This window comes from Pithys albifrons, chromosome 13 (assembly GCF_047495875.1).
Source record: "Pithys albifrons albifrons isolate INPA30051 chromosome 13, PitAlb_v1, whole genome shotgun sequence".
Lineage (NCBI taxonomy): Eukaryota > Metazoa > Chordata > Aves > Passeriformes > Thamnophilidae > Pithys > Pithys albifrons.
In genome coordinates, this window is record NC_092470.1 from 9,836,797 (window position 1) to 9,864,052 (window position 27,256).

Consider the following 27,256-nt stretch of genomic DNA (forward strand, 5'->3'; position numbering starts at 1 on the left):
TTATTTTTGTCAGTAAAGATTTGGACAAGTTTACACGACAAAGACTACATTTTACAGGAGAGTTGGTGAAGCTGCCTTGCTGGCTGGCTGGCATATCAATGTGAATCTGAAGATTTATAAGCACCCCTATTTCCTCTGTGACAGGGGGGAGTTAACTGTGTGAGCCTGTTCATACTTGTGGGGATTGTTTGGTGTACCTACATATATATCCTAGAGACTATGCTACCAGACAATCCCAGCTCTTCCTGAACAGGATTTATTGCCCTTTCTTCCTCTCGCTTCAGAATTAATGCTTTAACAGCTGGTATTGTTTCAAAACATGTTTGTACTTGTCATGTGTGGTTAGGCCAGGGCTGAACAATGTTTGCTCTGAGATACACTGATGGAGTGAGTCATCTTCTCCACCGAGATGTGCCTGACCAGCAGCTCAGCAACTGCATGTCCTGTTCGGAGGTCTAATAAGAATTGATTACTTTTCCGGTGTCGTTTCCCCAGCAACGTAATTTGCACAGAGGAAGAGTTTAGAAAGGTACTGACCTTTCCACAGAGATGGCCACTTATTTGAAATGGCACTAATTAAAACAACAGAACAATAACCACTGAGCTAATGGAAGTGACCTACGTAGGTAAATAGGTCACTGCTCTGGCGGCCGCTTTCCTGGAGCGGGATAATCTCATCACTCGAACCAGACTCCTGGCCGTCAGGAGATCTGGTTTCTGCCTTGCCTCACTTTCTAACTCACTCTTTGATCTGGGATGACTCACTGCAGCACTCATGATGCAGGAGGGCTCCTACTTGGAGTAGGCATTCTGAGACACGTAGGCCCAGCTTCTACACACTGATAGATCCTCTTAATTGCATCTGAAAATGCAAATTCCCAGCTCTTTTGAAACTCTGAAGTCCTTCAATATGGACTTCCAAAAATCTGAACTGCATAAAAGCAGAATGTTTATCTCTGGGAAAACACACTATGATAACACTCTCTAAATCCACGGGAAAAGATACTACATGCAAAAACATTACAATTTAAATTACTTTGTTCTTATTAGAGAGGCAGAAACTAACATATCCATCTAAGTATTTAATGGAATTGGTAATGGAAGCCTGAAATGGACCCTTCTCTATAGATAGATTCATGATGTTTTCCAGACTCTTGTAAATTTTCCTGCAAAGGTTTCTTTCTTTTGCATAATTGTCTTGTACCCAGGAGGCAGTTTCACATTCTATCCTCATCAAATTGACTGAAGTTGAGATTTTATGTCATTAAACTTCCACAGAAAGGCCTGTTTTGCTGTTCTGTTTTCATAAAGTGTAAAAATACTGTGTTTATTAAAGCAGAAAAGGGATCATCAAGGTACCCCAGATCAATCTTAATGATAGCTAAAACATTAGTTTACTTAATGAGTTCATACACCACAACTGCTTCAGTTGGGAAGCTTTGGGCTGGTGACTGCTTGTGTGAGATGCATATATTTCAGTCATTAAAAGCACAGTTATCCCAGGGCTCTTCTGACTCCTGTGGTAGATGATCCTTAAGAGTTTGCAAGGCCTTTTTCCACCTGTGAAAAAACTCAGGACATTTCAGCATTTGGTTGTGATATTCTGTGGGAAGAGCATATCTACATAATTCTTTGGACAAATCTGTCTTGTACTTTGCATAGTGCAGGTCCAAGAACTGTCAATATCCACTGGATTTTCAACAATGTAGCCAAAAGGAGAGTTAAATGTTTAATCAGCTCATATACACATCATTTTTATGTCACATAAACTGCTAAAACTGTGATCAACAGTTGTGGAAATTCCATTGTGGAAATATAGATGAATATCAGGCTTGCAAATCTCCTGCTCCTCTCTAGCTCATTACCTTACACATCAAGATATGGCATTTCTTTCTGAATCTTCCTATTTGACTGATTTGTTGTGATGGTCTGTCTGAAGCCTAAGGCTGCCATGAGGAATAACATGTCAGGTGACAAACTCCAGGTCATGGCATCACTTGTAAATGGATTACAGGCAAGATGGTCAGAGTGACTTGAAATTAAAACAGCAGCAGTATCACTTGGCAATCAGGTTAAAAGCAACTCCAAAAGCAAAACACAATTAAATAGGTGTGCTTTGAGGTAAAGAAAGCTTTGGAGCAAGTCTCCTTTATTACCCTTATTAAATTCCCTACCTCACAGACTGTTTCTCAGGTTTATCCTTTCAGTATTCTACAGGCATTTCCTTTACATTACTCCAGGTCTCCTAGAGCTGTTTGGTGCAGTCCTTTCCTAATCCTTTCCCATCCTGAAGCTGCTACACAGCCCATGCACACATTTTCCATGTTTTGATCGCCTGTCCTTTTTGAGCATGATGGTTTGAGACTGAAGCAACACAGAGCCGCCTCTCCTCCAGGAGTGGGATGTAGCTCAGTTTTGAAAGTTCAGTGACACCCTCTCTACCCTGCACCCACATAATCATCTCAAATCAGAACTTAAGGGCTCAGGGCTCAGCTGTCAACAGAAAAATACTGAATTCAGAAAGTAGGGGATTTTATGCAGCTGTTAAATACAGTGCAGAAAAGTAAACGCATTGCCCTCCTTTAGACACACAAACCACTTAGTAGGATGCAAAACCTGTATTTTCAGGAACTAAGCAATATACCTGTCAAATAAGACACTATGAGAAGATGGAGTTTTTACTAAGTATCCAGTCTGGAAAGGATATAGGAGGCAGTGAAGGGAAATGGAAGAAGAGGCAATATGTTTGTCAGAAATAGCTGCAAATTCAAAGGGTACACAGTGATAAACAAAGGAATGAGCTGTTACATATTTGTCTGGGTTCTTGAATACAGGATTTGATAGCCATGTAACATGATGGGGAAAACAATTAGTGATGCTAAAACTACTGGATATTTCCTGAAACATAACTGAGAAGATTTAGATCCCATAGATACTGAAAATGCTATGCTCTCACACATACTGTCACCCTCAGGTGATGCCCAGTTTACTGTGTAGTGTCCTGCTTCTTCAGAACTGTGAGATCAGCTGTCATAGACTTTTCACACCATAGCTACCCATTTGTTTTTCTATGCAGTGAGAGTCTGAATGGGGGAAAATAGGAGATAATATCTAACTAGTGGGGGAAAAAAACACATTCACATGTTTATACAAATGCAAAAGTAGCATGGGACAGACATGGATGAATCTACACAAAGAAAGGCTTAAGCTGCATTGGGTCTGCAGCCAACATACTTCCTAGACTCCAGTCTTACCTGCCTTTACGCTCGCTCTGTCCCCACATCCTTTTATCTTACCTCCATGCAAATTCATCTTGGGTTTCACTATTCGCATATACTTTATATTAGCACTGCTGCTCCTCAGTATTCAGCTCACTCTCACCATCTAAGGTGCTCCTGATTTCCACTTTTCAGATATAGTACAATATACTGGCATCTGTGTGACCTTAGTTCATCAGATATAAAATAAAGAGCAGAGGAAAGAGAGCTGCCTGAAATTAAATAATTCCCACTGGCAGCTGTATGCATCAGTCATATGATAAAGTAATACTGGGCAAGGAAAATCACCAAAGGGAAATTCAGATAGGGAAATTTTTGTTAAATAATTTAATGCTTATGAAGAAAACCTACAGTAGCAACAAAGAGCCCTCTGGGAAAAAAAAAAGAATTTTAAAAGAGGAAGGTGTTATGCATGAAAGGTTCCCTGTATGAAATACTGTCAGTGCCCTTCATTGCCCAGGTAAAAATGAAGGGGAGAACAAAAGGTCCACATGACACTGTTCATATGCCCCTTGTAGCTGCTCGCACTGCTTTAGCCACACCTTCCCTCACTCCCTTGAAATCACAGTCTTTATCAGGGAGCATCAGCTTATGGTCACAGTGAGGAGGGGAAAGATGATGCCAGTCTGGACTGTGATCTGCTCTTTGCCTCACACTGTTGGCTCTGTGCCTGCTCTTGCCTAACTAAACAAATAGCAGGATCAGACCTTTGGCCTGCAGCATCTGTGCTGATGAGAACTTCAGGCATTATCACATTATTCAAACAAGTCCTCCTTTCCCAAGAAAAGGCCAGATTGTGCCTAATATGCTCTGGCCTGTGATTGGGAAATTGCAGAGCTTTGCCGTCACCAGAAGTGGAGCTGTGGAGGGTACCAAGCATGAATGAGAGAGGCAGAACAGCTATTTCATATTCCTTCGCATGGAGAGGCAGGGATATGTTAAAAATCACCATAGGAGGCTTCCTGCTTCTTCTGTTTCACCTGACTTTTTTCATGCAGCCTCAGTCTGCCTAAGGGAGAGTATTATAGTAAAACAATATCCCAACAGTTCTTTAGAAAAGGACCAAACTAATGAGTGTTCACATGCTTCGGCAATAATTCACCAATGACCCAGCCATCTCTCTATTGCCAGTGCCTCCTGCAGTTTGGTCTTCTTCCCTGTTGTCCATGAAGAACAAATGATATGGGGGAGGAAAAGGTAAACAGAGACATCTGTTCATGCCCATTTCTAACCAACACAATCTCCTACTCAGTCACGGGGGACAGTGTGGATTCTGACAGTGAGTCAGAGCCGAAGGGAGGAGGTGCGAGAGGTGGCTTTGGTTTGGTCTATGGGGGAAGGCAGCTGTGACTCAAACACTGCATACTCATCAGCTGGAGCAATTTCTCTGTTTTCCTCCTAAATAAAGGGGGGTTTGCTTCCCAACCACTGTGCTGTGAGCTGTGCATTGTACACTGTGGTTCCAAGAAGCTAAATGCTTTACTACAAGGAGGTGAAAAGTGTGATCCCCTTCAGAGAGAGCAAGGGTACAGAGTTCTTAATTTTCTTCACAGTCCTTTGCCTCTTTCTTTTCTCCAGTTGTGGAAGATACAGAAGCACTGATTTAGAAACTGAAAACAAAACTACCAACCTCAATCATAAGATGTAATGAAATATGCATTATATGCTGTATCATGGCAAAGCTTCCATGTATCTGTGAGATAGAGAAGTACCAATGCCAAAAGTTTGTGCTACATGTCCTAGTCAATAAATGACAACTCCACACAAGAATATGTGCACATAAGTAGTTGGCATTTCTAGGGTAATAGTTCATTGGATAACACAACTTTCATGTGGTAGGGGTGGCAGTAGGTAAATTTGTTACAAATCTACTCTTGGAAGCAGAGCACAGCAGGGAAAATAATTAATGTACTGTGTAAAAAGAATACATATATACACACTGGTGCCTCTAAAGAATTTGTCTGTCATCTCTGAAAGCTCTATTTTTGTTACGGTCCACTAGCCTCTAATGACAAATATTTCTTAAAATAGTTCTAAAATTCTTGTTAGTGGAGATGATTTTCAAATGTATCTGAACAAACTGGCAGAAAGCATTTGTTCCTGTTTCTAAGCTGACAACAATATTATTAGAATAAATGTGTCACAAAACCATAGTTTACTTTACACAATTACTATAAATAGAGCTTTTACCAGGATGGAAGGGGACTGATATGTTTTCACTTTAGAACTAGCTATATAGCCTGGCATACACAGGAAAAGTCACCTGTCACACAAAAAATTCCTCTTCTTTGTGTGGTGTAGATGAAGCTTTTCCTTAATAATTATCTGGTCTATGATAGATGGCTCTGATAGAAAAGCTGTCAGAGTGAATCTCCACCATGACATTAGTCAACAGAGAGAAGGAAAATGAAGTATAATCTTATTCACAAACTAATATTCAGATAGTTCAAGTATCTGTGCAATGCATGCCTCATTCTGCTCTGCTAAAATCAAAGTGAGTTTTGCTATTGGCTCAAACAGCACTTTTTCTTTCGAAGCACTCAGCACTGCAAAGGACACAGTCCTTTCAGTTCTGCATGGAGTATCAGCTATTCATGCATCAGTATCACTATCAGCTATTTATGCAACATAAACGGTATATGAATGCCATGAATAATGAAATATTTTATGCTGAGTCAGCCATAACTTATTTGAAAGCCTCTTGCTGCTGGTCACTATGTGGACTTATTCCAGCTCTTCCATTCCACTCTGTCACTGCATCCTTTCCAACAGCAACATCATTTCAGTAACTATCCCACGTCCCTTCCAATTCTCAGCCTGTTCAATGGTAACAGTCTGTGCCTCCAGAAGGTTGGGACAAGCAAGGGAAATTCAGCTGTTTAAGCAGCAGTTGCTGGATGCTGACAACAAGCCCAAAGGTGGATAAATTGATACCACAGTTGGATCTAATTCACAAGCCACCTGTGTCACTGTGATCCTGTGTCAGGATTTATTACCTTATGTTTTCTGTATCAATAATGCTTGTCCATTCTTTTAATTGCAAAAGTGATTTTAAAGCAGCTTTCAATCTTCAGAGGGCAGATGGGCTTTCTAGAAAGATTTTTGAAAGCCTTTGAGCAGGCTAGAAACATATCATGAGGCTTTCACTCTACAGGAGAATTTTCTCCCTGTACATCAAGATACAGCATTCATAGCTAAGAAAGTAAAGAGTGATAGAAGATAGTGGTATTTAGCCACAGCAGGAAAATTACCAAATATGATGCATTTCAGCTGAACACACATTTTATATCAGTTTTACAGCCTCTCTTTAATGCTTCCAGAGCTATACTTTCTGAAAACATGTTGTAAAATGGAGGCATTGCTTTTTCTTTTGTATATACAAATATGTTGATCTTGGCTTTCTGTGTTCTGTTACATGTTAGATTTAGCATATGGAAAGCTTTTACATATGTATTACACAATATTGAATATGTGTACTAAAAAATGAACTTACTCCTTGTGTTTCCATATCTGTGCATCAGTATTTTTCTTGCACCACACTGCAGCTAGATCTTTTGTAACTTAAAGCTAAACCTAATAACATCAGTCACTGCAGCAGGAAAATACTTTCCCCCAGAGAAAGACGATGACATAATGCTGTAGTTTCCAAATCCCAAGCCAGCTGTTACTGGTATATGTATTCAAATTCACTGTCTCTGCACCCATGTGACAGGCAAAAAATCTTGATTTAATAAATGATTTATTTTTTTGAATGTATAATTCACAGACATTGCTTACGCATGGCTTCAGACATGGAGTGGGGAAAATTAACTTAGACAGTTTCCTACCGTAATAAGATGGAGAGAGGATGTAATCCATCTCCACAGACCCAGGAGGTATTTTCCCCCAACTAGCATGGAATCTGTTCCCTGGTTTTGGAGTAAGAGAACAACAGAAAGCTGCCAGGTTTAAAAGTTGATTCTTCTCTCTGATAAATATTTTCATACTAACTCCTTTATCTGCTATAAAGAAGCACAGCTGGGCATCAAAACCCTAACCCAACCTGCACCAAGATATACAGTATCAAATACTCAAGTATTACTGAGTATATAACTTTTGGTTGAATAAGAGTGGCAATAAAACTGCTGCCATGCTTAAGGACAGTACAAGAAGCACATGCTCTGGTGGATGCTCTTCTTGAGTATTTTAGAATATTAGTACAATAAATGAAGGTCAGCTTTAAAGCAGTTTCTCAACAGCAAGTCTAAAAAAAGAATACCACAGAAGCAACTTGAGACCTATAAGAAAGCTTTTTCCTCTCCAGTAAGTTGCTTTGATGAAGCACAAAATCTATCTCTGCATAAATCACTCATTTGCAAGGCAGAGACTGGATACATCAGTTGATAAGTCTTTAAATCCAGACTAATCAAACCTCTGAAACTCTTACCCTAATCCCTGCCTTCTATACTATGTCATCATGGCAATTTGTTTCCAGGGTTACAGTATTTATTTACTCAAAGTAAAGCCAATGGGAACAACTGCCATGAATTTTAGCAGGAAAAAAGCATCCCTAGTGTAATTCCATTATCTGAGTGGTCTTGCGTCAGGGATGGATGTAGCCTATTAAGTTTTGGCACAGCACTATCAGTGAGGGCAATATCTGCCCAAGCCATACCATCTTCATTAGTAGAATGACACCAAAATCACTCTGCTTAAAATCCACAATTTCTTTATGTGCATCTTTCTTTAAGTGAAGAGGCAGACAGAGAAACAAAGAGCAAAGAGAAATTGTATTTAAGTTGTTCAAATATTCCAAAATTCAAAGACTTCTCACAGAAAATAAAGGATAGTCTTGGTCAGAGATACAATGAGTTCTTTAGAGAGGAGGTGCAATCATGCACTGAATGTGAGTCATGACGGACTGGATCTTTTGTAGCCAAGTAATTGATAGTCAGTCTGTACAGTTACAGTAGCATCAATCAATCACGTATCTGCATTGGCTCACATCAGCCTGCAGAAGTCATGATAGATCATTGCCAGTCCTATCTCTGTGACAGGCTGATATATGAAGCTGAAAAAGTGCCCTGATATAAACAAAAACTTTTCAGACTAAGCCAGACCAGGAATACTTTAGACGAATACTTCAGAGTTTATGCACATGAGTCCTTCTTCTGTAGGTCTGCTTGTTTCCATAGAAAGGATACCAACAGTAAATGGAAGAGAGTTTATCAAAGCCAGGAAGGGTGTGTGAGACACTAAACAAAACAAAACAAAACGAACAGCCAGGCTGTTCCAAATTCCCTCTTCAGGAAATTACAATGATTTTACAAAACCTATATAGCCACAGACTCTAAAATGGATCCAGGAAAGAGTGCTTCAAAGTCTAGTCCTGTGCCAAGATGTAACACTTTCCGTACATGGAAGGAGTTTTACTTGGTAGACAACCATAGTGTTAGGTACTGTCTATTCTGGCTACTTACAGGTGACAGATGAAAGGAGCTGAAGTGCTAGAATATTTTTTGAAAATGCAAGTGATTCATGTCAGAAGAGAGAAAACCCTGATCTTCCTCTGATATAAAGTCATTGAAATAAATTGTGCTTCACAGGTGTGAAAGTGTAATAATCCTCTAGATATGTATCTGATAAATTACCTTCCCTTCATTAGATGGAAATATTAAATCAGTAGGAAATTCAACATTGTTATAGTGAATGATCTGTCATTTAGAAGTACAGCTTTAAAATTTTGAATGAACAAATCTGAAACAGGTTTCATAGGAACAAGGAAGATGAGAAGGTAATTATCAGTGTTGGAAGAGTAAGCAAATAGCATTAATAACACGGTTGCATAAAGTATGCACTCTTACCCAGATAGGAAACTCCTTCTTCTGGTGTGATTGTTCCATATTTAACCATCATCTTCACAAAATCAATCAGGGTTTTCATGATCGTTATCAAGGTCTCTTTCTCTTTTGTCTCTGTCTCTGTGTGAGGGGATGAAGCAAAAGTAGTCAAAGCCTTAAGGCAACTTGGAAAACCTCAGTTCAGCAAATTGTGCAAACTTTATACATAAAGAAGGACCTACTCATGGAAAGAGAAAATGCTGTGCTGGACTAGCAAAGAGAACTTATATATAAACTGTTCCTGCAAAATATAGCTGGATGTACTTTAAAACTTCAGGAGACCAGTTTGGCTCTGTGTGAGGAAGATAGCTCAGAGATCCTTTCTCCAAGAAGATCCATGGGTTCAATGACAAAAATATGAAGTGTTTCAAATGAGATTGTTACCATGCATAAGTCCATGACTCATGTACTGGGACAACATAGTATTACGTGGTTGGGAGGATCATGACTTTGGAAAATCATACAAACAATTATTCTTTATTATAAAAATCCATTGTTGCCCATACTTATCTGCTTTTCAGCTTTCTTTTCCCACTGTTTACCTGCTGAACAATATTACTGCTGTTTCTGCATTAGCAGCATGAAACTGCCCCATCACACAGTTGCACAAGCTCTTTCCACTTCTCAGGTTGTGGCTGAAGGACCCAACAGAGCCAGGGGCACTGTCAGTCAGGGACAGTCAGAAACATATTCCCAGCCTTGGCAGAGAGCCAGTTGCTCTGGAGACCTGCTGAACAGGCTTTTTATTGCTGCCTGCAATTTAACACACAGCTGTGGGATGCAATTGAATCCCTCTTCTGCAGCTTGATACAATCCGACAGGTGAACAGCATAAAGCAGGAGACAAGGCAGGGATGTGCAGCCAGTGGACCTGGTTCTGTTTGCTTGATAACCTGTTAAACCCAACACACCTTTCTGCTTTGTGAGCAGAAAAAGGAGAAGAACTAGCTTGCAAAACTACCATGGGAAAATGAAAAGAATAGGAAGAAAAATATGAAGCCTGTAGGTTGGACTTGAGCAAAATATGCCCTCAGGTTTTTCATTTTGGCTCTCCACTCATGTGCTTATGGGGACAGTCTGAAGCAATATTAAGGCTCCTGCAGGACAAGGAACCTACAGAATAAACATACACACAAAAATGTGTGTGTGTGTGTGTGTGCCTGAAGAGGATGGGTGCTGACCAAGGGGATGTGGCAAGGTGCCACACTCTTGCCTGCAATGACTGGAAAGCAATGATGTCCAGCACCGGAATAGGAAGAGACGTGCAGAGCTTTCACTGCAATAAACAGCAAACCTGTGGTTTGTGAAAAGGCTGGAAGGCTCAGACTCATTTACTGGTACCATCACTGTGAGGATTCTACTGTGGCTTACTTGTATCTCTGTTGGCTTAGAAGACACAGATGTTACTGGAAAGATCTCTGGAGGAAACAGTTTGCCAATTTTTCATGTCCTTATGGGAATGAAAAGAATTCAGAACTCCTGAATCACACGGCACAAGATGGGAAGGGCTGCCTAGGTCACACTCTTTGCAGTTCTGAGTGCTATTTCTCCCAATGTTTTGCCATCAAAATCACTAATTGAATCAGTTTCTGCTATACATCTTAGAGAACATTTGCAAAGCACATGGCATCACAACTAGGGAAGTTGTGGGAAAGGGAAAAGAGTAGGAGAAAACACAGAGAATCTTAATTTTCTAAGTTTTTTCCTAAGTATTTCTATAAAACACATGATAAGCTCACCTGAGTTAAGACTTTTTAATAGTGCATAAAAATTTGGAAAATACTGGAGGTCTTCAAAATTATCTTCAGAAGGCAGCTCATTTCTTCTTTCCAAGATATTAGATGATGACCATGTGTTATCCAGTGTATCATCAATTTCACCATTAATGAAACTATCCTGATCAGGTCTGCTTGGTGTCTCCACAAAAGATATTAAAAAAAATATATATAAGCACATTGTTTTTGGTGATAGTTACTAGAGCAAGAAATTGCATCATAACCTCATGCCAACATCTTCCTAATTGCAAGGTAAAGACTATACTATTTTTTCAAGTTATTTCAATTTGACATCTGGCTTAAACCCCAGAGTTAGTCATGATTCATTTTTCTATCTAATAGAGTTTCTTTAAGAACACCTTTAGTTTCCAGATTGAGCTCATTATTCCCTAAAGAAAGCAATGTATTGGTCTACGAGCACCATTTGGCAAGGAAAACAAAATGATTAGCTAAGAGAATTACCATTCTTTCCTGTTGCTTTTCTTTTGTATCACTGTCTGCTCTGCTTGCAGGGTAATCAAAATCTTCAGCCTCCTTCTCACGATTCTTTGCTTCATTTGCAATTAGCTGTTGTAAAACCTCTGCCACTTCATCCTCTAGGGTATAGGCCTGACTCTCTGTGATCTGTTAAAATATTTGTGCAGAGTACTTGTAAAATACTGTCCTTTTCCCAAATTAAACGTCAATATGAAACCTGAGCTTTGTAAATAGGTTGCCTTAAATATGTTTGCTTCAAAGCTGAGCACAACCAAATTAGGTGTAGTATCTTCACCAATGTGTGTTTGTGTATACATGTACACATCTAAACAGGTATGCATGTCTATATTTATATAAATATTTATATACACACACACATAGAAACACCAAATACATGTGTATACAGAAACCCCACCCATTCACACATACAGCCTCCAATAGGAAAACAAATCTGTTTAGGGCTTAACACAATGGAGTGCAGCTTGAAAGATGGAGATGCAAGTGTGGCATACCTCCCTATACGTGTGTACATGTGTGTATATAGAAATATATATGTTCTGCAACTCATCTATGTACAGTTGAATAATTACAACAGAATACACTGATATAGAAAGGAAAAAAACAAATAGCTTTCTATGGCATCATCAAAATGTTTTCTCTTTGCTTTGTAACAGCTGCCACTTGAACAAGAACTCTACCATGCATCTGTTCCACAGCTCCCTCTGTAATCAGTGGGGTGCAGCATGCAATAGCTAACTGCAAAATCTAGTGCAGAAAACATAAGGTCAGTATTTAAAAATGTAATGATCCCATATGCCAATGTCTAAAGCCATTGAGACATCCAGAGGTCAGAGACAAATCCAGTTTTGCTAGAAGTCAGTAACAATGACGTACATCTCCTCAAATAACCAGCAGTATTTTATGTTTGCTGATGACACTAATAAGTAGGTGGATAGGAATGACCTCAGACCTTTCCTCCCTAAACATAGAAATTAATAATACAAAAGAATTCCGAGAAAATTGGAAGAGAAATTAAAAGGAAAAATGAGGGCAGACAAGGCAGGAAGTACAGTCATTGAATGTTTTCTCAACATCAGAAACATTCTGCAGTTTGGCCTATTTTGTTGCAAAGCCATCACAGGAAAACAATGTTATGCAGAACTAAACCCATGTGCCCCAAATGAATCTAGAAATACACCTAGAGCCTGAATCCCATTCATTATCACTCAAGTCAGTATTACACACAGTGTTCATCCAAATTGTTTTTAAAAGAGCACTAAACCAACCCACAAAACAGCTAAATGAAGTATTAAGAAGATACTTACTAGCCCCAGATTTAGAAGTTTTGAAACAATCTTGTCAAACACTCCTCTGTCATTTTCCTCATAAATTCTTGCAGCAATTTTTTGAACAATGTCTTCAGCAGTCAAAGGAGTGCCATCTAATTGATGGAGGCCATCTGGATCATCTGAAAGGATTACAGTTTAACTGTGTGCTGACTGTCCTAACTCATTTGGATTAAACATCTTGTAAAAAATCTCTGCCCACATCTTTTTCTCTTCAGAACAAAGCTGCACCTTTTAGACACACTAGGACTATACTTTGGTATACACTTTGCAAGCCATTACATCGCTCACAGTGAAAAGTTCTTTGTGTCCATTTTCCACATCTGAAAAATGCCCTTCTGACTGGCTCTTTTGAAAGAGCAGAGATGAATGTTAGGAGCATATTCTCCTGTTTATAGAAAAAACTCTTAAGAATGAGAGAGCACTGCTCGCATATCCTCTTATTCGTGTCTTCCTGGTATCTACTTTCTTTGCATAGCCACTTAGATAAAAATCAAATCATGACACACAGCACACGATCTTCCTGTTTGAAGTTCAGAAAAAAACCTTTTAATTATGTAATCGTTACTTATGGCAAATAATATCATCATGACAATGGGAGAGACAACATGATGAGTAAGCTTTGGTCTGTGATCAGCATACTTTGTTATAATTAAAAATATCCTGAGCTAAATGCTGCTTACAACTCTCAGAGGACTCACTTAAACTACAAGTCAATTAAATACTCCTGTAGCAAAGCAAGTATTTTTTGGCCTTTGGTAATTTCCTTTAGCTTTATGATGAAGAGAATTATCTAACACAGATATAAGATTTGGAATAAATATATGTGATTTAGCTGCATATAAAAGTGCTTCTTCCTCTCAAACCAGAACAAATACATTATCATTTAAAAATACATCCCGTTTTCCTTCCATCAAATCTAAATTGCTAAAAAATGTAATATAAATTACAGAGTTAGATTTTCCTCCATGGAAAAAGACTGAAACTCAAGAGCAATTCTTTGCTACTGTATTTCAAAACCTAATTGTGATACAACAAGCTTCCATAACTGGAAACAATTGAAATTGCACTCCAGTAACAAACAGAATTCATGTTTAGTGGTGAGTACAACATTCATGGCAGCAATCAGTTTGCAAGAGAAGTCTAACCTAGAATTCAGTGAAAGATGATTATAGAATACCTTGGAATTTATAATCCAGCCCACTTTTAGTGGAGTCATAGTCATCCACAAGCCTGCGGTTCTTGGTGGAGTCTGCATCATCAATGGCCAGTTGCTGTTCATACAAAGAGCTTCTGATTGACTCCCTCTCCTTTTCATTCCTCTCTCTTTCTGCTACTGATTTTAGCAGGTTCAGGTCATCAACAAATGAATAATTCCTGAACTCTGGCTTATTTTCTGGAAAATATATCAATGCACACATAACATAAAACTTTATACCTCTTTGAAAACCTTATGAATATTGCTATAAAACCAGGAAAGATATTTTACCTGTGGGAGCTATTTTCCTATTCTTGTCTGCCTCAGCTTCAGCAATCTAATACACAAAAATAAAATAAACAAAACAACAAGCAAGCAGAAGGAATAAAATGTGTGATCTCTTAATTTATCAATATCAGCAGAAGCTTTAATGCCTGATTTTCACTCTTAGTAAGAAGTTTGCCTGAATAAGTAGAACAGGATTAACTGCTTGGCACTTTCTGTCAGTACCACCCAACCTTTGATCACAATTAGACACTACAAGAAGCTGCAACAGACTTTAAATTTTAAGATAAATGCCAGTTATATTTTCCTTCATTCCAAGCTCATGCTATATTCAATGTCAATACAAAGGGGTGGCAAACCTGTGAGCTGCTGGAGCTAATAAAATGCTTTTGCAATGCCAGACAGTGAAACTCTGTATTCCAGTTCTTAAAAATTATTGGCACTCTGTTTCGTGTCCATCCCCATCAATAATCACTTTACTGACAAATCTATCTTTTACTCCTTAGGATATTCAGGGACTCTCGGTACCTGAAAGGCTCAAAGTACTATAGGAATACCATAACAAAAAAAAAATTGTAAATATTTTTTATTTCACTCACCTGTTCCTCCAAAGGTCTTTCTACACTTAATTGTCTGTTGTGTATAGCTTTATCTAGAATAAACACACACACATATATATTCAGTTATATGATACATGTGGCTACAAAGAGCACATTTTCTCTTATAGTTTTCTCCCATAAAACACAGTGTCTTAAATAGGATGCCAACTGCCAGTTCTTGCAAAAAAAAAAAAAAGGTCAGTGTTCCTAAAAGACGGAGAACACTATTAAAAAGTCAAACATTTAACAAAGTATGATTGGGGCAGAGGGAGAGGTTCTGCAGAGGATCTAACAGAAATAGAGATATAGATTCAGCAACCTCCTTCTGATGAGAAAACTCACAAATTGGGGGAAAAAAGGCTGAAAGAGATTGACTAAAATAGCAATAATCGGATTGGCAGAACCAAGAGATTAAAAATCTCTTCCATCCGGAATACCAAGGGAGACCGGGAGCAAGAAAGACTCGTAGAGACTGCTGCAGAACGGATGGAAACATCGCTTGGAGGAGACTGAAAAAATTCAGAGCTTTCCCCGCTACCAGCAGCTATCCCTTTACTTTATAATATCAGACTGCAACTTCAGCGATCAGCGCCTTGCGCCAGGACTATTGTCGCTTTAGCATCTCACTGCTTTTCGCCGAGTGAAAGCAAAGTTTCCTCTCTTCGCCGCCTATACCCTGCAGAACTTTCCGCATCTCGCAGACGCCGCGGGGAAGGCGCCGAGGCAGCTCTTACCTTTGCCCGCGGGTCTGGGGAAGGCGCGAGCGCCGCTCGCCAGCAGCGCCAGCACCTGCAGCGCGACCGCCAGCCGCAGGAACGGGAACATGGTGCGGCCGAGCCGCTCGGGCGCTGTCCGGCCCGCGGTGCTGAACCTCGGCGAAGGCGCTGCCCGGGGCTCGGCCCCGCGTCCCCGCGCCCGCAGAAATGGTCAGGCCCGACCCCGCCGCCGGCCCCGGGCGCGGGGAGGAGACGGGGGCGGGCCGGGCGCGGGGCATGCGGGGAGCGGCGGGCGGAGCTCGGGCTGCGGCAACACCCGCCCGGAGAGACCACCCCGGGAGCGCCACCGGGCCCCGCAGCTCCATCGGGCCCCGCAGCGCCATCGGGCCCCGCAGCGCCATCGGGCCCGGCAGCTGCACACGCGCTTGGGGCTCGCAAGGTGGGATTCGGAGGCTGCGAGTCACTTCCATCTGTTTCAGCCCTTTCCGCGGGGACGAATTACACAGCAAAGGCACCGTCATCAATCTTGATCTTTTTACTACAAAGAGAGGACATCAGAAGTTCAATTACAGCACATATTGCTCTTTAAAATTTAGGAAAGGCAGTAGCACAAATGACAATAAGCATTACTAAAAGACAGTAATTCTGAACGTTTTCAATACTGAAAACCCTTGCAGGCACAGAACACCAACAAATCCCTGGGGATTGGGGGGAAGACATTTTCGCCGTTTCGTGGCAGAACAAAGGATCGCAGCGATGGCTCTTTGGAACTACAGGATCTGCTTCATAAATAAATAATGGTGGTTTTTCTTCAAAAAAGACCTAATCATTTTGTAGTCACAAATGCATACATGCAGTGGGCAGCTGAAAACACTGTAATATTGGAAATCTCAGTGCTTGCTAAGGGTTAAAGAAGTGGTTAAACACTATTTAAAGAGATGGAAACGATCAGAGTTTCACAACTGAGAACCAGGAACACAGTGGAACTGTTCAATCCCTTATCAATGTATAATATTACTGTAGTATAAGGTGCAAAGAACACAAAATAAGTAGGAGCATGGTATTTATACCACGAGCACTAATAAAATTGCATTTCTTTCCCTGTTGGCAACCACTATTTCACAGTCAAGCTTTTGCATCCCGTTCAGATGAAATAGTGAAAAAACCTGATGCTCCAGCTTTCATCAAACTCCTTTCTATAGAGAGTCTTCCACAGATCCAGAGTAATGAAAACAACTTTCAGAAACGTACTGATAACCCGAGAATCCTTACCTATGATCAAGCTTCTATTCTTGGAGCTGTACCAGAGCTGGGAATTACAGGATATTTTGGATAAAAACGTTTCAAGCCCTGTGGTGCATAGGAACAAAATAGCCTTATTTACACATTGCTCAGTAACCTACAAAGAAAACTATCACACCAAACAGAACCTTCCTTCACTTTGGAAGCACTGAAGATGGGCAGCTTCCACAAGGAAGCATAGAGTAACCTTTTCCCCTGCCATCTTCTGCAGATGTGTATGTACAGCAACAGGAACCTCAAAACCACAAGATATTGCTGATACAGAATGAGAAGATCAAGTCTTACTTCAGTGTGGCTTTATGTTCTATCCCAGTCTGGTATTAATTCAGCGGTTCATTGTGTACTTTCTCTGCATTTACCCTTCCTGATATTTACTTCTATTCCACTCAAACATTTCCCACAATGCATTGTAAATGTGGTTCCATCGCTAAGATGTACACACTTAGTAATTCAGACAAAAGTTCTGCACAATGCAAAAAACAATAAATGTGTTTTAACCTTGCAGAAATAATGGTAGCTGTAAAGCAGTGAGATCAGAAAAGGAACTCTAATTAGAAACAATAGTGTGAAGAAGGTGCAGGTCAAAAATACACCTGTTTATGTGATAAGCCTAATAATGTTCAAATGTGTTTGTTTTACAGGATATACTTCTGTTTATATGAAAAATGTTTCTATTTCTGTGGAATCTTCTCCATACTATTTCCCAGATCCATATGATTTGTTTCCTTAGTGCTAAACAAGCTCTTGCTTTGCCAGCCCTCTCTGCCAAGGCATGATGCAGAAGGACTCTGCGGGCTTGGACAGATGGTGGGGTGAGAAGAGAAACAGAAACCTGCAACACCATGAGTTGGACATGAACCCTTTCTTTCCCTGTTCATGGAAGAAGATGCTGAGGCCACACACTCACAGACACAGCTGGAGCACAGAGCACACCTGCCCTGCCCTGCCCTGCCCTGCTCTGCCTTGGCACTCTGGGATCTTGCTGGTGCCCTGGTGAGCTTGTGTGACATGTGACAGATAATATATAATATCTCCTAATTTTGACAAAATAGGTTTAATCATCATAGAAAAAAAAATGGCTGGGTAGAAGTGCTGCCTTTGTTTCTCATTGCATCTGTTTTCATTTGGCATCATTTACATGATCTACTACTACACACTCTTCTGCCCAGCATAGAGAGAACACAGTGCAGAGCATAAGCTCTTCTATTTTGGATTCTATTTTGGCTCATACACAATCAACCCATTTTCCATTCTAGAACTATTTATTTTCAGTGATGATTCATGAGCCAGAAAGAGTAGCACTTGCCTATCAGATGCCAAGGAGAACTTATAGGAATGACAATTAGAATGTTTCTTACTGTGGTGAGAACAGTTGATATGAAACCTGGAGAAATAACTGAAATTCAGCCTCTCAATGTTATTTTTGCAGTTGTTTTATAACCACACTTCAAGGTTTTTCATCTAGCTGATGAAAACAGAAGGCAGATGAAAGCAGGAAATAAAACAAGACAACAACCCACCTTGCCAAGTTTATGCTTAGACGGTAGACATTCCTCAGTTTTGTGGATTTGCTTTTTCTACTTTATCTCATTTTAACCCCTTTTATGCAAGTTATATACTAAATAATCTAGTGCTTAAAAGAACAAAAAATGTTGGAAGGGATACTGGTGATCTTTATGCAAGGCATCAGGTATATCTGTAACCATCTGACAATGTCATGTATTTTGCACATATGTGCACTATGAATAGTCCTCTTGATTTCAATGCAATCATCAACGGTATGAGAAATGAACGAAGTACAAGCCTGAGTGTTTGTGCTCTACAAGTAATTTTAAATGCAGCATTTATTTGTACAACACCTAAAGCAAAGATTTACAACCCTAGAATTGATAAAAATAATTAAATAGTCAAAGCTAGTGAGCTTTAAAAGATATCAGTCCAAATCACCTTAGCCTTCAAAGAAACACTAACTTCTAATACTCTTAAAATTAATGACCTCAGTTTGCTCCTATTTGGCCTTTTTTTCAGATAATAAATTGATTTATAGTTCAGATCTTCAGTATGATTTTCTAGCCAGATGTATGTTGGATATGGAGGGATACTTTTTCCTTGGAAACACATAGCTCAGAAGGGATTACTTCAGTTTCTTCCCCACCTTTTCTTGCAAAAAAAAAAAAATCACCTTTGAACTGAAAATGTCAACTAATTTTGTTTCAGAAAAGTATGTGTAACTGGAAAAGGCATATGTGACTTTCCAAAATGGAATGAAACATCCAAAACTATATAGATGCAGTATTATTTTAGTCTACTGTCTTTGATGAGAGGACTGACTCACATATCTAACTGGCACTATCCTTTCCCCTTGTGCACAAGAAAAGCAGTGAGAGAAAACCAATTCTGTTAGAAAATACAGTAGAGATTATCTGAATATATCTTTTTGCAACTGGTCGACTATTTCATTACACATATTTTGACAGGCATATCCCAGATCAGATAAACATGACTGGGTCAGATGTAAATTTTCCCTTGTAGTGTGAAATATCTATGGAAATGATTGGTCATGCTTCTTTCATGTGTTCATTTTCTTGCTTTGGCAGTGAATGCCCAGTTCCATTGCAGCCACAATCTTGCAGCAGCAACGCAGAGACCAGAGGGCACATCACTGTGTCAGAGCAGAGATCGGATGTACCTCTGTCTTGACAAAGAAAGGAGGAGCTTTTTCTAGTAATTGAAATCGCTTTTCTGGGTACCAAATGACCAGAAGTAACAAGGCTTCTGTTTATTTAGCATGAGCAACTTCTCCTGTTCAGCTATGGTGCCATAAAACCAACCTTCATTTGGAAGTTCATTGGCCTCACCTTTTTCTCCTAAAGGTTCATCTGCCACAGCTGAGCGAGGTTGGATGGTGACAGTGAAGTCCTCAGGACCAGAACCCATAGCCCCCAGTACTGCCAGGAGGTCTCCCATCCAAGTACTAACCAGGTCTGACCCTGCCTGGCGTCCGAGATCTGCCGGGATCGGGTGTCAGGGTGGCATTTAACTGCCTCATTTGAAAGGTACAGTATCACAAAATGGCAAAAATGGTACCTAGAGAGCCAGAAAACCCTCTAATCTTTATCCATAGAAACTCACATCTTACTGTTCACGGCTAAGAGAGATCCTTGGTTTCATTTGCAAGAGCAGCAAACGCAGAGGCCATTCCCAGGACCTCCCTGGGGAGAACCTTCCCACCAAGAGGCCAAACTGCTGTCAGGGGAGCGGGATCACCTGGGAACAGCCCACTGGGAGCCCCTCGGCCCAGATCGACCTCTCAGTGTTCCCACCCACAGTGTAAGAATAGTATTTGTCCTGTTTGGGCGGTTTTGGTTGGACATCAGGATGAATTTCTTCACAGGAAGGGCGATTAGATATTGGAATGGGCTGCGCATGGAGGTGGCAGAGCCTCCAAAGGCTGGATGGGGCACTTGGTGCCATGGTCTAATTGGCACGGTGTTGTTCATAGACTGGACTCGATTGCCTCAGAGGTCTCTTCCACCCTCATAGATTCTGTGATTCGCTGCTCTTTAGAAACCCACCCCTAAATATCTTTATTTGGTGACGCTGCCAGCAGGAGCTCCGGCGGCCGGTGCTGTGGTGGTGGCGGCCCCGGGGCCGGGCAGCGCTGCCCGCTCTGTCCGCGGGGCTCCGGCTCCGCCTCCGGCTCTGCCTCCCGGCCCGGCCGCGGGCAGTGCGCGGACACCAGAGGAGCGGCCACGGCTCCCCCGCTCGCAGGACTCCGGTTCCAGCTCCACCTCCCGGCCCGGTCAGGGGCGGTGCCCGGACACCAAATCCCCCGCCCCTCCCGGCGCGGCGTCGCCTTCCACCCCCGGCCCGCCCCGGAAAGGGCCGCCCGGGCCTGTCTCTTCCGGGGCGGTGGGTCCGGCATGAGCGACGTAGTGGAGCGGACGCTGAGCGCCCTGCCCGGGCTGCTGGGGCAGCACGACTCGGGCGCCGGCCCGAGCGGCGCCGGCGGCCCCGCCAGAGTGTCGAGCAGCTCCCGGCTCGGGAGCCTCATCCGGAGCATCACGGCGCTCACCTCCAAGCACGTACGGGCTGCGGGGGCCGGGCCGCGCTCGCCTCCCTTCCCGCGCCTTCCCCGGGGCTGGGGGCTGAGCTCGGGTCGCTTTGCCGTGCATGTTCCCGGCTGTGCTGCTCTGGGGACACGACCCGGGCAGGCACGGCCACAGCGCTGCTGCTGTGCTTGGGCAGCCCCTGAGTGCGGCACACGCCGCTTTGGGAAGAGTGTGGGTCGCTGTAGCATGGCCTTCTGTGGTTCTTGTTTCATACTTTGCCTGTGAAATCTGTGCGAGATTAAACTCTCTCTTCTAGGAAGAAGAAAAATTAATCCAGCAGGAACTAACCAGTTTAAAAGCAACAGTTTCAGCCCCCACCACAACGCTTGTAAGTCCTGTTACTGCCTTTTACAGGCTGTGGTAACAGCAGCCCAAAGGTGAAGAGCAGCAGTGTTCTCACTCTTTTAGCCAGGTGCATGTACGGGTTATCTGCATTATAAATCTTTAACTTCAGTATTAAAAGGTACCAATATGCGTGGTTTTGCAGCATAGTTAAAATAATGAGAACACTGATTCTGTTTGATGTGAATAAATTGTCACAATTGCACTGACGATCTGTCATTCTGTAGTTTCTCAAATAAAACAGATGAACTCCTTCGATCAAGTAATGTTGTTTGCAGGCTGACATTGTTCATCTAATTAGTTTGTGCTCTACAAGAAGCTGTACTTTGTTGTATGCACTGTTGTGTCTGAGTTGCAGGAGATGATATGTTCTGCTTTGAGTTAGTTAGTGCCTATCTCATCTCCACAGAGGAGAATTTTTTGAAGGGAAAAGTCGTTTTATCTTGTGTATATTGAGACACTGTCCTGGGTCAGGGTAGCAATTGCTAAAAAATAATTTCTGTTAAAAGTGCGATCATCTGAATGATGATTTTTTATGTTGGGCATAGGTAATCTACTGTTGATCACGTACATGCTAATCAAAATAAGAATTTTTTTAAGGGTTGTATATGGAGAGTTCTGCCTTTATAGCAGAAATGAATACTGATTTTCAGAAGAGGTTCACAGCAAAAAAAGAATCACAGATATGCTGACGTTAGAAAAAATGTGTGAATGGGCATATGTTTCTGTCAGATTAAGTTCTCTGCTTCAGTAGAACAATGAAAAAGAGCATAAAGCAAGGCTGTCTTAAAATTCTCAGTAATTTATTTTTGGTATTTCAGAGACTGATGAAAGAATGTATGGTGAGACTTATCTACTGTGAAATGCTGGGGTACGAGTCTTCCTTTGGATATATCCACGCAATCAAGCTTGCACAGCAAGGAAATCTTTTAGAGAAGAGAGTTGGTATGTGCATGGAGCTGTAGCCTTAATAATGTTCTTAAACTGTATTTTTAAAGTTTCCCAGGATTTATAATTCATGTAAAAATCAAACAAACTTAAAATGCACCTCTACTTTCTTGGTTTTGCTTCATGGTCTCTTTGAAATTAGCTAAATCTGTATGTGCCAGAAGCACGGAAGGCAGGGGAAATGAATTTAAAATCATGCATTGTTTTTTTCATTGTTTTGAATTGCAGCACCAGTAAACAAATAATTTAAGAGAATGTTTGTTAAATATATCAAACAGAAAATGACTTTCTATCAGGATCTGGGTGTTTTTTTCAAGTACTATCGTACATGATTAGACAAAGATGATGATGTCAGACATCTGTCAGACACATTTCCTGTTTTGATGCTTGTAGGATTTTTTTTCTTTTTACTTTAGAAATGGTTGTAAGGAATGAGGCAAATAGGGAGATCCTTATAGCATAGGGGCAGAAGTTCTTGAGGAAATCTGAAAGACTAGTTCAGATTTCTTTGTAATTTCATGCTGTTGTGATTTCCTTGTCTGCTGGTGTGGCTATGAACTCGTTTCCAGTAGGTTTAGTTTGAAGTATCTTTGAGCCTATCTCGTTGGAGAATTTCCTTGCAGTTGCTGATTCAGCCACCTAGTGAAGACATTTCTTCTTGTTTGCAGAGAAAATGGTTTAACTCCAAGCAATACCATGTCTGCATACACAGAAGGAAGGCAATGTCTTGCGGGATATGCTTGTATGATATCCTTTGTTTGAATTTCATCTGGATCATCCACTCAAGTATTGGAGTTTCTGAGAGAATACATTGCAAGTGGTGAATTAAAGCTTTTCCCTAAGTAATGAAAGCCAGTGTACAGATGCTCTGGTAGGGATTGAGAAATTTTGTCTTCACCAAACCTGGGAGGGCAGGTGGTCAGCTGTTTTGAAGAAAACTTTGTGACTTCTCTAAGTGTCAAGAGCCAGTGTGTCTTGTTATTAATAGGTCTGAGACCTTTCCATATTAAGCCTCTTTTTGAGAAGGATTTTGTGAAGTGGCATTTTTTTTTTGTTTTATGTAAGTGGCTTAGAGTTCTTTGGACAAAAAGTACACTTAAGCTTTGATCTGGTAAAAGGATGTTATCAAGAGTGTGTGTGTGGGTTATGGTTTCTTTTTTTGTTGTTCTGCAATTATATGTGATATATGGGATGATCTTGTCAGTTCTTGGTGCAATATTCTAAAGTTTGTATTGAAGAATTGTCAGCTGAGCTGGTCAAGGGGGTTTACTTGTTTACCCAATGTGAGCCTTGATTCATGAGAGTGAGCTCTGGTTTTTGTGTGTGCTAAGCTGATCACAGCCACGGTTTCATTAGCAGATAGAGCCATCTGACAGCCCAAACAACACATTTATGTCCCAAGTTGTTGATTTTGGTCCCTAAACTCTGAAAGAACCAAAAATTCTTTAAGAACTGTCTTTGTAGGATAGATATTGCACATGCTCCCTATCCCTCCACGTAAGTCCCTTGGTTTAAAAGGAAGAGGGGTCTTGAAGAAAAAACTTTCTAGCAGGTTGCTGTACTGGGGTTATGGAATAGTTTCCTCCTTGGTAAGAAATACCAAGGGGGTTTTTGCTGTAGGATGGTGGATTTACTCTTCTGTATTCCAATTTGTATATAAAATTTATTTAAAAAGTAGTTTTATTATTTGAAAAAAAGAGAAACATATGGAAATGCACTTTTGTAGTCTAAAAGTAATACGCTTCACTCTGTGCAGAGAAGATACTAGTTTTCCAGAAAGTGATTTCTTAAGGTGCTCTTGACTGCTCTTTAGTTATAGCAGTATTGTAATGTCTCTTACTTTTCACAACTCAAGAATTCTTAGCTGTTTTTGTTGAGCTTTTACTGCAACTTAAATATGGCCGATTTGCCAGGAACTTAAAGAAAGTTTTGGTATTTAAAATATGAGAAACTGTCATCCAGCTCAGGGTTTTTTTGTTGTTGGGTTTTCATAGTTGCTTAACTCTTGTATTACAGACAATCTTAAGTTTTCTATTTCTGATTTGCTTATTGCTTGGAAGTAGTAATTGAGGCTACTTTCTTTTATAGGTTACTTGGCTGTTTCTCTATTTCTACATGAAAATCATGAACTGCTACTTCTACTGGTGAACACAGTTGTGAAGGTACAGTGTTTTTGGAGGTAAAAAAGAAGAAAAGTCTTAAAGGCACAGGAGAGAGTGTTCCTATGTGCCAAAAGACAAGCTGGTGGGGGAAAACATCTGGTTGAACAGAGCCTTGTCTGGAAGAGGGAAAAGGAGGGTTTATGACCTTTGACAGAAGGGGCAGGCAGCTCAGGAGTACTGCATAGTGACAGAGGATGAGGAAAAGGCTGAGGTGCTTAAAACCTTCTTTGCCTCAATCTTTATTAGTAAGACCAATTTTTTTCTGGGTACCCAGCCCCTGGCTGGAGGACAGGAACAGAATGAATCCAAGGGGAAATGATCAGCAATCTGCTACTCCACTTAGACACATATCTGTGGAGCTGGGGTCCACCCAAGGGGTCTGAGAGAGCTGGTGGAAGTGGTCTAGAGCACAAGTCTGATGAGAGGCAGCTGAGGGGGCTCAGCCTGGAGAAAAGAAAGCTTAGAGAGGTTGGTCTCTTCTCTCAGGTAATAAACAGTAGGATGGGGAAATGACCTCAAGTTGCACCAGGGGAGGTTTGGATTGGATGTTAGGAAAACTTTCTTCACTGAAAGGGTTGTCAAACACTGGAACAGGCTGCCCAGGGCAGTAGTAGAGTCATCATCCCTTGAGGGATTTAAAAGACGTGTAGATATGGCCTTAAGGACATGGTTTAGTGGTGGACGTGGCAGTGTTTGATGATGTTAAAAATCTGTTCCAACCTAAACAATTCTGTGGTTCTGTAAATTAAACTTGGACCAATTCTTGTTTCATCACACAATATCTAAGCTATGTGCTAAATAGTTCTATCTTCCTCTTTTAAGTTGCTGCTTCTTTGGTTGGCAAAGAATGTTTGAAATGGCTTTCCCTGTCTTTTTAATTTTGTCATTCCTGCTGTTGAAGACATACTTTAAAATTTCTTCAGAGGAGGTATGCTGTAAACTTTCCATTGTAAAATGTACCAACCAGGTACATTCTCAGCCTCCAGGAGGAGCCATGTGTATTGCAGTGTCAGCTTTTGCTTTTTGCTGATGGCAAGTATCTTGCCTTCTTTGAGTTCTTTTGATAACTTTGACAGAAAATGGAAGTATGTTTTGGAGTGACACTGAAAATCTATTACCTAATAATATTTCATAGGTGTTGTCTTCTGTATTACTGTCTCTTAGGTAGAGCAACCAGGACTTACAAATCTTTCTGTGTAATTATTACTTTAATATTGCAGTAGGCCAGTCACATAAATTATAGATTGAAAGTGATGTCGTTTTGTTACTGTAATTGAAAACTGTTTTATAATATTTAAAAATAGAACTTGAAACTTCTAACTGTATAGAAAGAGTTGAAAAATGAGTCCACAAAGAGCTAAACCAAAATGAGGACTAAAACCTCTCTGGGACAAATGGACAGAGCAAATTACATCAGCTGGAAATCTTACACAGTTATTTGTTTTGAAAAATAATTGTAATCTTGTATTTCATTAATTCATCCATCCTTTTTTGGTTTACAGTTACAGTGAGCTATATCTACTATTTTTAATTGTATTTGGAAAAGACTGAGTTTTTATTCTTTAGTAGAATGTTATATGTAATTTGCATTTGCTTCTTATGGAGTAGGTAATATTTTAGTGTACAAATATGTAATTGGCACTATTATTGAGCTTGTTTTTTTCTTCTTTTTTTTCCTTCTTTTGGCTCGATCACAGGCACTAGAGGGAATACTGTTGAATTCTGTGAGAGTGACTCAACCCACTGATCCCACTGGAGACTCAATATATTTTTGCACTTATGTAACTATTTGAGTAAACAAAAATTGATTGTAGCTCCATGTGTTAATCTGTGTACATTTAAAATATGAGTGTATCTCTATAACACAAGTGTGAGGAGATGCCTGGTCCTTCTTCCTGTCTGAGAGGAGAAGAGAACCCAGTGAGCTCAGTGAGAGCTGACATGTCTGAAACACGAGCAGACAGCAGGATGCTGGCAGTGGGTGGGCTGTGCAGGTGGATTAGGTTGAACCTGCTTGGGAAAGATTTGGGGTATGTCTGTGTGGAATTTAAAAATCTAAGTAAAAAATGACTGTCTTTCACTGATTGTAACAGGACTTACAGAGCACTAATCTAGTAGAGGTCTGCATGGCGTTAACCGTTGTCAGCCAGATCTTTCCACGGGAGATGATTCCAGCTGTTCTTCCCCTCATAGAAGAAAAACTCCAGCATTCTAAGTATGTATCCATTTACAGAATTTCAAATGGCCTTGTGTGGTTGAATAACTTAGTTTTGTAGGTAGTTTTAGTAAACTGGTGTGTCTTCTCTGAGTTGATCTTTCTAATCATTGCCTTTAAAAATTGATTTTCCACTTGGATTCTTGTCTCATTTATTTGCAGCCTTTACTGAATATTGGATTACTGTTAATGTTTTCATAGCCAGTTTTCATAGGTAAATGTGATTGACTTTATTTCCTGTAGTCCTTTTAACAAATAGGGATGAAAAAGCATTTGTAGAGTAGAAACAGGTTGGGATCCTCGAACTTTACTGATACTTTTTCTTAATAAAGCTCTGTATAGAAACTTTGATAAAAGTGTATCTACAGATACACACACTCTTGAATAGTTTGAGTCTTAGTTTATAATATCCCAAAAACCAGAGGATAATACTCTAATTGTGTTGATGAGAAAGGGAGCTGTAGAATGAACTGACTTAGTAACTTCTAGACATGTATTTTTTGGAGCTGTACATACCATCACAAAAGATTAGTCATGGCCTCTTTTGTTGTTTATTTGTTGGCCATTCTTTTGAATCATCAGTCTGACATCAAGTCCTGCTAGGCTTTTAGGTTTGCTTTGTC

General features: G+C 40.5%; 2 protein-coding genes across 3 annotated transcripts in view; one reads left to right on the forward strand and one right to left on the reverse strand.

Annotated features, from left to right (window-relative positions):
• The window catches only part of SCG3 (secretogranin III), a 28,257-nt gene extending 12,455 nt beyond the window's left edge, over positions 1-15,802 (reverse strand). For both annotated transcript variants that reach the window (XM_071568558.1, XM_071568557.1), the window contains exons 1-8: positions 15,571-15,802; positions 14,837-14,889; positions 14,244-14,289; positions 13,935-14,150; positions 12,734-12,876; positions 11,394-11,555; positions 10,896-11,073; positions 9,122-9,238 (exon numbers count right to left, since the gene is read on the reverse strand). In XM_071568558.1, coding sequence (XP_071424659.1) covers positions 9,122-9,238; positions 10,896-11,073; positions 11,394-11,555; positions 12,734-12,876; positions 13,935-14,150; positions 14,244-14,289; positions 14,837-14,889; positions 15,571-15,661 — 1,006 coding nt within the window. In that variant the 5' untranslated portion in view covers positions 15,662-15,802. The remainder of the gene's footprint in view (positions 1-9,121; positions 9,239-10,895; positions 11,074-11,393; positions 11,556-12,733; positions 12,877-13,934; positions 14,151-14,243; positions 14,290-14,836; positions 14,890-15,570) is intronic.
• A 4,954-nt stretch (positions 15,803-20,756) lies between these two features.
• LOC139678051 (AP-4 complex subunit epsilon-1-like) overlaps positions 20,757-27,256 on the forward strand; it is a 143,181-nt gene continuing 136,681 nt past the window's right edge. Inside the window, exons 1-5 of the mRNA XM_071568590.1 lie at positions 20,757-20,939; positions 21,223-21,294; positions 22,130-22,253; positions 24,345-24,418; positions 26,512-26,633. Coding sequence (XP_071424691.1) covers positions 20,778-20,939; positions 21,223-21,294; positions 22,130-22,253; positions 24,345-24,418; positions 26,512-26,633 — 554 coding nt within the window. The 5' untranslated portion in view covers positions 20,757-20,777. The remainder of the gene's footprint in view (positions 20,940-21,222; positions 21,295-22,129; positions 22,254-24,344; positions 24,419-26,511; positions 26,634-27,256) is intronic.